Below are 10,939 nucleotides of genomic sequence, written 5' to 3' on the forward strand. Positions count from 1 at the left end.
AAAGTTGACCGTCAAAACAATGTTCAATGTAAGAAAGCAACGAATATTCACTATTAACATTGTTGATGGTGCTACACATAAAACATGGTGTCGTGGTTTTCGCGTTTCGAAAACGTTGCTCAGCCGCTCTACCTCACAGAGTTGCTCAGCAGAAACTTGGTCGGTCACTCTGTCTCGCGAAGTTGCTCGGCAGAAACTTGACTGGTCGCTATGTCTAGCTAAGTCGCTAAGCAAGACATTGGTCGACAGATAGGCCATTTCCTAAAAGGTTATGGGCTTATTTTGGGTACCCAGTTTCTGAGCACCCGACACATGGGTAAAATGGTATTTTCTCCTTGTAGTTAAGGGTGTCAGGAGCCATATCTAATGGCAGTCGATGCTAAACAAAAAAGCATATGATATTCCGAAGCTGAATAGGGAATCTTCTCAAAAGGTTGGTTGAACAAAAGTTTCAAGATAATACTCAGAACAAAACTTTTCTGCACCACGAACACAGCACAGATTTTGTAAATGTCAAAAGTACATTAATAGCACAAGCTCCACAAACCGAAGGATTTCATCAATGAATTTACAGGATAACTTGAAATAGCCTAGACAACAGATAATGACAGAGTCCAAGCACAAGCTAGCCTGATGGAGAGGACTGTACCTTGAAAATCCATTACTGTCTGTTCATGATCTCGCCGTAGACTAAATCTATGAATTCATCGTTCTGGCACAAATAATAAACTTCGTGTCTCAGATGAAAGAATACAGCTAGGAACATATTAGGTGTTGTTTGGTTCACAAAATGTAACGTAAATGACAACGGTAATGTAACACACTCTAGTACCAGTGATAACAAATTTGAATATGTCAGTATTAATTCCTAATGTGGTATCTCATTACGGTGGGACCTAAACAAACATGATCTAATGTTATCAATTACTCATCACGTTACAAACATGTGAACCAAACAGCACCTTAGTGTACTACAGTTCAAGAGATATAAAAATATCTACAAGCATGTTCTAGTTTAATATTGAATTAAGCACAAGTCTAGCAGAACTACATTCCAAGTGCTTAGCTTGTCATCCATGTATGCCTATACTGCAGCTAGATACCAAAGACAAAAAAAAAAGACTTGAACAAGCAATATATTCAAACCCAACAATAAAATAATTGCACATCCTCGTAATCAGAAAAAAGAACAATGCATTCAAATCATACATCGAAATAAAATAAACAGAACAGTATACCTCCACAAGTCTCAGTAATGCATCTCGGACTTTGTCTCTAGACAGTGCTGGGCTCAAGACTGGTGCAGACGCAAGAGATGGCGATGGATTAGGTGGCGGAAATGGTTGAAGTAATGGAGTCCCATATGGTGGAGATGGTGAAGCCGTAGGTAATAGAAAAGGCTGAAGCAAGGGAGCACTTTGCGGCTGCTGAGCAGTCTGAGGATGTTGAGGTGGAGCAATTGCTACTACAGAATTAGTGCACACCATTGTTGTCTGTGAAGACGTCAATGGTGAGAAAAGTGATGGATTTACAAGGTTTGTGGACCTTCCTATAGAACCATGAGCATCAGCAGGCATCCCAGAAACCGATGAGGCTTGTGAAGGAAGCAAATAATGCAAGCCTGGCGATTGTATTGTAGTGATACTAGTAGCTGCATGTGTAGCCACCGGAGTAGCACCAAAAAGTTGAATTGGTTGCCTTGCAACAGCTACAGCAGAGTTGCCACCAGCATTTGCAGCTGCCTGTTTCCAAAGATGCACATTTAAACACACAAAACAAAAACTAAAGATGTTATATGCTGGAGAAAGTAGGTAACAATCTTTAGCCGAAAAGCAGCCAAAGTTAATGGAGTGAAGGGACCCGAATACAATGTAAAACTAATGAGAACAAGTTCCATACACTGAAAAATGCAGATAAAGGATCCTCTTGAATGTGAGTAGTAGTTGACATGATATTTGACGTTTGCGGTTCTAGAGGGCCATCAACCAACACAGGTGCTGCTTCCACCTCTTCAAATTCACTAAAACAGGACTAATTAACGACTGTAGAAGCCACCAAATACTATGACTCTCAACCACAAAAAGAACTTTACATTATATAAGTTGCCATGGCTCAACATTAAGAGTAAGGTGAAGTGTCAAATAAGTCCACAATAACAAGTAATCATCAGCCATGTTACACGCAACATCATTATATTCTTTGTTTTCACATGACATACTAATTGGAGTACAAAATTGTTTCTCGTGTGATGCTGTGCATACAAGAAAACAAAATGTTGTCCAGTAACATAACGGTACACATACACCTGAAGTAATTTTTAGTTTTTCACTAGCTATTTGATGAATTAAACATTGAAGGGTCAAAAGAGTAAAGAGTAATAAGCATGTGTTGCTAATACAAGTTCTGGAAAGGTACATAATAAGGAGTACGTTAAACCATGTACAACTGATTAGCATGTCTCCGACCATACCGCAACACAACATTCCAATTAACTTTGAACAGGGGATAATTTTTAGTTTTTCACTAGCTATTTGATGAATTAAATATTGAAGGGTCAAAAGAGTAAAGAGTAATAAGCATGTGTTGCTAATACAAGTTCTTGAAAGGTACATAATAAGGAGTATGTTAAACCATGTACAACTGATTAGCATGTCTCCGACCATACCGCAACACAACATTCCAATTACCTTTGAACAGGGGGAATCTTCGGCTTTGGTGGCACCTTCGAGAAAGCATTCAGAATCCTGCAGTGTGATGACAAGAGGAATAGAAAAGCTCTGAGAATTTTAATAGACCACAGTTTTCAAAACTGTACTACTAAGATAGTTTCAGAAATACATTAAGATAAAAGCACTGATATGGCAAAGAAATAACAGTATGAAGTTGCTGTAGATTATATATGCACATCTGATCCTGACATTGCTAAAAGCTATCACATCAACATAGACAATATCAAAACAATATTAAGTGTTCGCTTGCATATTTATTGTTTTAGTTGCTAAACTTTGTACATTTGGGAACATTAGCACAGCACAAGTCATGGCCCTACCGACTTAAAATAAGGGGTGTCTTTATTCATGGTCAGGGACTAATGCAACGTCCTAGAGAAATACTTGAATACTCGATTTCAACATTTAAAATGTTTCTTTTTAGCAGGAGTCAGCAGATGTTTTTAACCAAAATGTAGAAAAGAATGTGAAATCACTATCTCCTTATCATGTCATTAACTCTACCACTGCCATGTCACTTTTATACTGATGCGCAATAAATATTAGGCAGTTAGAAAGCTCGGTAATTGACAATTATTCATATCATCAATGACTGAGATTGGTGGGGAAGGCATGAATGGACTAACATATATCTTAGTGTTAACTCCACACACACAACAGTACAACACTCAATAAACAATGACCATAACAGAAAAATGAAAAACCTTAAAAACTTGATGAAGTTGCCTTTACTTATTGTAATCCATGACAAGGAGAAGAGCCCTAAAGACAAAAGCAGGAGTAATAATTACAATTTTAAACTGATACCTGCTAAAAAGATTTGCAACTTCTTGACACTCCTGAGAGTTGTAAAACCAAATTCCTATAACTTCTTGAGCAGCATTTCGGTACATAATATAAGGAGCTTGGAGTTGGTATTCAAAATCTCCCAAGAGATCTTCAACTAGATTATCTGTTAACAAGTGGATGCCAACGAAATATGTAGAAAACATTAACGGCAATGTGAAGATATAAGCAGGCTTTACATCAAAAAAAGATACAAGCAGGCTACTTTACATAATAAGCTTCTGCAAATCTCATTTGAGAAGAAAAAAAAACTAAACATACAACAACCAACGAGTTTAAAAAAGCAACCCATCTTACACTGCAGCTAAGTTTTCTCCAACAAAACAAATGTACAATTGTGGATATTATAGAATATTATGGAATAAAAAATAGTAACATCATTTTGAAGGTGAATGTATTTTGCCTTTATAATTTGTATCAATGGACAAAGTATAGAAAATGAGCGAAATACAAGAGTATCAATTCATCATGTACTAATTTTGTCAAAATAAAACCATTACATGCTCCTTCCTCAGCTGGAGAACTATGTCAGTGAGAACATTAGCATATAGTTTGAGGGGGTGTTTGAATACGCTAGAGCTAATAGTTAGTGGCTAAAATTAGTTGAGACATCCAAACACCCTAGCTAATAGTTCAGCTATGAGTTATTTTTGGTAAATTAGTTAATAGTTAAGTAGATATTTGTTATCTAGCTAATTTCACTAATAATTTTTAGCCAACTAACTATTAGTTCTAGTGCATTCAAACACCCCCTTATTAGGTTTGAAGTATTAACAACAGAGGAAGGAGTTAGCAACATCAATAACACATGATGCAAAGCAATATGTTTGGTTTTCCACTGAAAACTGAAAGTTTATGAATCTCATGAGATAAATTGTGTAAAATCTAAAGTATTTTTCTGATGGGCAGGAACAAAGAGACGTTAGCAAAGATAACTATTACTCAGTTACAGTAAAATAGAGTTCACAATAATGTTAATTAAAGTTTCAGACTGCCAAGTTGACACCGACCATATGTATGCCACATGACTGGATTCATTCTCATGTGAAATTTTGCCAAAATTTCAACATAATTAATAAAAATTAGTCATCAGATTCTACATTCCCAAAAAAATACATGATAAAATACCTGTATTCCTGCGGTTCATGACAATGAACTGGAATCTAGGTTGAGCATTCCTGCAATAAATATATGTATTTGTTGGGAAAAAAATGTGAATGGTATAAACACAACCAGAAAATGTGAATTGCTAAAATTTCGTCACTATTAAGGTCCACGACATTTTAGGTTCTACAGAATAAGAGAGATATATAGAAATATGGGCACCTGTCAATAAATCAATGCTTGCAATTGTTCCACTTGTAGAAAGTGAATTCTCCATATCTGAGCTTTCATTCAATTTTGGCGATTTTAGAAATCTATTGAACTCCGAAATAGACAAATATACAAACACAGGCATGCATCTCTCAGAAGGCTGCAGAGCAGAACTAAACAAAGCCACTACAATGTTTTTTTAACGTAAAGGCAGGAGCTCTGCCTCTCAATTAAGAAGAATGGAATTGATCCAGTTTTAAGGAAAACCGGGCCCAAAACCTACACAGAGCGCACAGTAGAAAAACCGGCGAAGGCCCTAACAAGCAACCTAGACAACGCAACCTCCCACACACAAACACATCTAGAGTCATCGTTGCCAAGCTCAAATACAAGGGACGAGCAGCTCCGACTTCCCAAGACGAGCCACACACTGCCAAAGCAACTCGACGATGCCTACATCTAGACACCGACGCAAGGAATAAGACCGCGGCGCGCCATCGTTGCCAAGCCTCAGCACACCCCACATGAGGCAGCTCCGATTCTTCACCACGAGCAAAAGATCCACAACGCCGAACTCCGAGAGCAAGCAGACGCCTAAAGCGACAATGGCCCCGACACCACCGAGCCAAGCAGAGTGACGAAGAGCCTCCACAACGCCGACAAACACACAAACTAGAGGTCTTCTGGGTCGCGCCTTCAAGAAGGAGAAACGACGTCGAAAAGCCGTCGCCGCTCGCCTGGTACCAACCAAGCAAAGTTTCCTTCAAAGACCTAGCAGAGCAGCATAGATCGCCAGCACCAAGGAGAAAGCTGAAGGGTCAGCCACGCGGCCACGCCGATGTCACTCCGCCAAGCCGCCGCGCGTTGTCACCTTCTGTAGTCCGCCGACGCACCACCCCAACAGCCCCAACCCTCAGAGCCCCAACGCCGATCGAGCACCTGCGAGAGACCCCAAGAAGGCCGAGGTGAGGGTTCCCGCATGGTGGCGATAGGTCCAAAGACGACACCCTCAATAGGGTAGGGGTGGCGCCCGCGGGCATTATTGATGTCCGCCCACAAGCGGGCATGGCTTTCGCTAGAGGACCTCCCACCACACGCCCCAACGCACGGAGCCAGCCTCCCCTGCCCACATCATAGGCCGAAACGAGAGGCAGAGAGATGAATCTAGCCGGAGAGGCTCAAGATCCGACCCCTAGCCCCACGACCCACCACCTGCAGAAGGCGTCGCTGATAGCTGCAGATCCGCCGACGGCCAACGCCCCCGACCCAGGCACCCCGCTACAAGCACAGGCAAGCCACGCCGCCGCCGCAGCGGGCCAACCGCGCGCGTGGGCGCCGACGCCGCTGACCAGCCACGGCCACGCGAGCGTGCGGGCACCGCCACCACCACCACGGCCGTAGCAGCCGCAAGGCCACCCGCCCATGCCAGCAGGGAGGAGCGGCGGACGGCGACCAGCCTCCCTGATCCGGCCAGCTAGCCCGCCGATCCGGCCTTCCCAGCGCGGATCAGGTCACCGGCCACCTCCAGGAAGAGGGAGGAGTGGAGAGGGTGGAAGAAGGGAGGGAAATGAGTGAGAGAGCAGTCCCGCCGCCGCCCTCCTCGCTGCTCGCCGGACTTCCGGCGAGCTGCTCCAGCGACGGCGGGGGTGAAGACCGGCGGCGGTGGGTGGAGTTGGGCGGGATCGAACAGGAGCCGCCCATATCGCCCAGAGGAGGACGACGCGGGGGCCTTGCCACTACAATGTTTTAAAGCCCTGCTCTGCATCTAGGAAATAGAGAGAAGCAATTCACAGCACAATTGAACATACTTTTGCCACTACAATAATCAGATTTTGCATTTAGTTTCCTATGCCAAACAACTAATCAATATGCTAATGATTTAGTAGATAGAAATTGCTAAAACGAACGACGTTGACAAACTGTAAACGACACATTTTTTATGCAAGATCATCTCATTAGGCATCTGAGAAAGAGACGAGTCGAACCTCTTGACGACGAAGAGCGACCCCTCCACGTCCTTCCGTCTCTACATAAAACACGCAACACGAGCACACAATAAGGTCCAACCAGCCAAATTATTCACCACGAATCACAGGGTCAGGCGAATCAGACAGGCGCGCGCCTGAGCACGCATAACGCACCCACTGGTTGACATCGGTGTCAAAGTCGTACAGCGTGACGTGAGCCGCGGTGATGAGAATATCCTCAACGGCCGGGTCGAGGCGCTGCAGCACAGTGCGGTTGAGCGTGCGCGTGCCCTCGCCGTCCACCGCCAGGTTCGGCGTCACCTTCGCCTTCCCGGCGCCGCCGCCGTGGGCCATGGCCGCGCCGCCGCGGTTTGACGAAGGGGGCAGCTAATACTTTGATGTTGGATTGCCTAGGGTTTGGAGATTGGATCGAAGGGATTTGAGGTGACTGGGCGGCGAGTCGAGACGAAGAGGACGAAGAAAATAAAGAAAAAAGGGGGAAATCGGTTTCTCCTGTGATTTTTTTTTTCTGTTTCCTTTTCTTTTAGGTTGCTGGAAACGGGATGCCGAATTCGGGGCGGAATGTTGGTGTCTGGAGTTTTTTTCGATGGGTTTAGCCGCACGTGACATGCTCGCGTGCCCGTGCCGATCTAGGTCAGAGAATTAGTAAAACATAGAGAGAGAAAATCTAGTGATACAATTATGTGTCACCTTCAAATTTATAGGAAATTTTTTAAAAGGTTGGACCTTATGTTAAAAATCCTACAAAATTTTACTATAATACTTAACTCTATAGAAATTTTATAGAATTTGTAGCAACTCAATCATTTATTTCAAAAAATCACATAGAAAAATTTTCCATGGAGTTTTAATCCTTCAAAATTCCTTCACTTTTACTTTATTCCAAAGGAGGCCCTAAAAATATTTTGGTGAACAGTGGCGGATTTGGGGACGGGCTGCTCGGACTGGAGTAGCATGTGTTAGTTTAAGCCCACCAAAGTCTAGCTAAATTAGGTCACTCAGACAGCCACCAACGTCGCACCCCTCACTCCTTCAGCCTCGTCGCGCGCCAGCCACGTGGCTCTACCACGCCGCCTGGAGCATGCGACACGCACTCCTCAGCCCGATGGTTTGTCATCCACCTGTCCGAGTCCTACCAGTCTCAACCACGTCGCCACGTGGAGCTAATACGCGCCCCACGCCCACTTCCATGGACCGTAGCTTCGTTGTGACGCTGTCAGCCGTGCCACGCTCCCTCAGACCTCCCTTAGCCGTATCACGGCACCCGGCCGCCGCCTCATGCCACTCTATCGGTCCGCCCCTATGCACGCCGGTGGCTGGCCTTACACCTCTACCTAGGCGCTCAGCCTTAGTCGCACCACACGCCTTCCTGGCTGTCGCCTCCATGCTCTATGGTGCAAGCAACCTGCCTATTTGATGCTAGATAAGTAGAATTCATAACCAAGTTGGTACTTGATGGAATAGTTACTTAATATCCCCTTTTGATTGGATCCAGTGAACGTAGTAGGGTTGTTTGTCATTTTAAAAAGTTTATTCCAATTTTACTATACTAGTGGAATTGCACTTGTGGCACGCATATAATTAAAAAAATGGCATACAATATATTTATATATACATATATATCAAATTCAATGATATATTGATCTTCTAACATAATTAGTCATGATAGTTGTTTAAATTCTTCCATATAAGCATTACTAAATTACTTATACTCATATATAACCCACTTGTTTAAACTTTCAAAACTCACTCAACCAAATCACCCTCACAGTTGTAGCCTCTCCTAAATCCACCAAAAAAATTGAACCCACACTTAATACACACTCAAAACCAAATAGTTTAGATAGTTGGATAACTCTTCTCCCTCTTACTCAAATCTAACCAATGATCAATGTTATTTGGATTCCTCAACCCCCACACTAACCCCTATCTCTCCCTCCCTCCACATAGCCCCTCTCTCCCTCACTCGCGTCGTTGCGAGCAGCTCCTCCCTCTCCCCTCTCTTTACCGGAATCATAGTGTTAGCATGGGCATATAGACTAGTAAATAAAAAAATACAATCTCTGATTGTAATTTTGAATCATATCTTAAATATTAAATATATTCTTAAAATGGAAAAAGTATAAATTATTGCCCTTATTTATGGACAATTGTTGGGGCGAAGGCGAATACGCTACCCTTCGTTCGATGCCTTCGTCTCCTCATCACTCTGACGAAGGCTACATCCACAGAACGCGTCCGAACAAGCCGAAGGCGTCGACTGGATGGAGACCGGCGCGGTCCACTTCGCCCTCGCTGTTGCAAGACGAAGGCTTTGTCGAAGTCTACGGGTCTCCCACGTCGTGACCGCCCCGGGAGGCCCATGCGGGATTCAGCCCATGGTAACGGGCCCCGCAAGAATAAGCGCGTTACGGGCCGCGTCTGTAATAGCCTTTACCGTAATGACTGTTTGTAACCTCCCCTCGTGGGAATATTCTGGGGATAAACCGGGTACTCGAGGGCATAAACGTCTTTGACAAGGGACAAGCGGCCACTCGAGTGCCTATAAATACCCCCCATAGTGCCCTCACAGGAGAGATTAACGAAGCTTTTGCCATCCCTCGACAAACTTTGCAAATACTATTTCCACTTTCTCGTTGGATCAACTTTCCCAGGAGAGCAAGTTCCAACATTTGGCGCCCATCGTTCGTGCTACGAAAAACAACCCGCGATGGCCCCCAAGCGAGCTAGTTCGAAGGCAGCCCCATCCATCGACGAAGCAGCGAAGGCAGCTACTGGCGGAGAAAAAAGGCAAGGCCCTCGCGGCCAGCACCCCCCAAGAGGCCTTCGAAGATGAAGCTGTCAGCAAAAGACAGCGCTAAGACCATCCCACCCTCGAAGGCACCCTACGCACCTGCAACTCCGGAGGCGTACCGCAAGCACCACCACCAGGCTTCGCTCCACCGGAGGGCGAAGACGCAATCGAAGACAGAGAAGTCATCGGTATCTCAGCCGAAGACCAACTACAGCTGCGGGCCCTGCGCATCAAGAACCACAACTTCCAAAAGCAGAAAGAAATCCTCGAGGCCAAGCGCCAACGCATCACCATGCACGCCAAGGTGCGTCAGATGATACATGATGAGGAGCAGAGAGCTCGGGAGCTAGAGCAAGAGATTGCGCTCATGCAGGGCGAGGGCCAGTACAATCTGCAGCATGGACCGTTTGCACCGCAAGCACCCCTTCAGCAGCGCGTCCACGCCAGAGACCCATTCATACCACAGCGCGCCCCCTTCATTCCGCACGCCAAAGCTTTCTAAGGGATCAACTACTTCGATGAGCGAAGCCCCTTGGCTCCGCAACTCCAAGCATCGCCTTGGCCCGCCAACTTCAGGGCTGGCACCTACCCCAAATACAACGGCAGTATCGACCTGTCACAATACATCATGAGCTACCAGGTTGCCGTCGCATCGTCCGGAGGGGACGACGCCACAATGGCCAAATCCTTCATCATCACGCTCGAAGGCCCGGCCATGACTTGGTACACCAGGCTACCGCCACTATCCATTGACTCCTGGAAAGGGCTCTGCGACAAGTTCCTGCTCAACTTTCAAGGGTACCGACCTGATACCGACGCCCTGGCCGAGTTATCCCTCTGCAAGCAGCAAGAGAAGGAAACCCTTCGTGAATACTACAGAAAATTCCTGACGCTCAAGTCGCAACTGCCATCAGTTGACGACCACATCGTGATCCATTACGCCATCAGCGGCCTTCGGGCTGGCGTCCTGTACAATCATTGCATCAGGGACCCACCCAAAAATCTACATGAGCTATATCAACTATTTGAGAAGTATGCCAGGTCCGAAGAGCTACATCAACGCAAGGTTGAATCTCAGAGGAAACCTAAGGACCCTCCATAGTCCAGCAGAACCTGGACCAGGCCGTCGCAGCCAGACTCTGGACGGGACAGCAGCAGTCACCAACAGGTGCACAACATAGCTAATCAGCATCCAGCCGGAGAGACTGCTCGTTGTCAGGAATACCCCCAAGGCCGCGGCAATGGAACTAGAGGGAGAGGTCGAGGAC

The 10,939-nt window shown here is 45.3% G+C and overlaps 1 protein-coding gene across 1 annotated transcript; it reads right to left on the reverse strand.

Moving 5' to 3' along the window:
• Window positions 1-382: 382 nt before the first annotated feature.
• LOC100194374 (uncharacterized) lies at window positions 383-7,411 on the reverse strand. The gene is made up of 8 exons (NM_001139409.2): window positions 7,031-7,411; window positions 6,875-6,915; window positions 4,704-4,753; window positions 3,537-3,681; window positions 2,688-2,744; window positions 1,900-2,020; window positions 1,239-1,742; window positions 383-712 (listed from the first exon to the last, which is right to left on the reverse strand). Exons 1-8 carry the CDS (start codon window positions 7,208-7,210, stop codon window positions 662-664), a joined length of 1,149 nt encoding a protein of 382 aa, NP_001132881.2. The 5' UTR covers window positions 7,211-7,411; the 3' UTR covers window positions 383-661.
• Window positions 7,412-10,939: the final 3,528 nt, after the last annotated feature.

Source organism: Zea mays, chromosome 7, assembly GCF_902167145.1.
Source record: "Zea mays cultivar B73 chromosome 7, Zm-B73-REFERENCE-NAM-5.0, whole genome shotgun sequence".
Classification (NCBI taxonomy): domain Eukaryota; kingdom Viridiplantae; phylum Streptophyta; class Magnoliopsida; order Poales; family Poaceae; genus Zea; species Zea mays.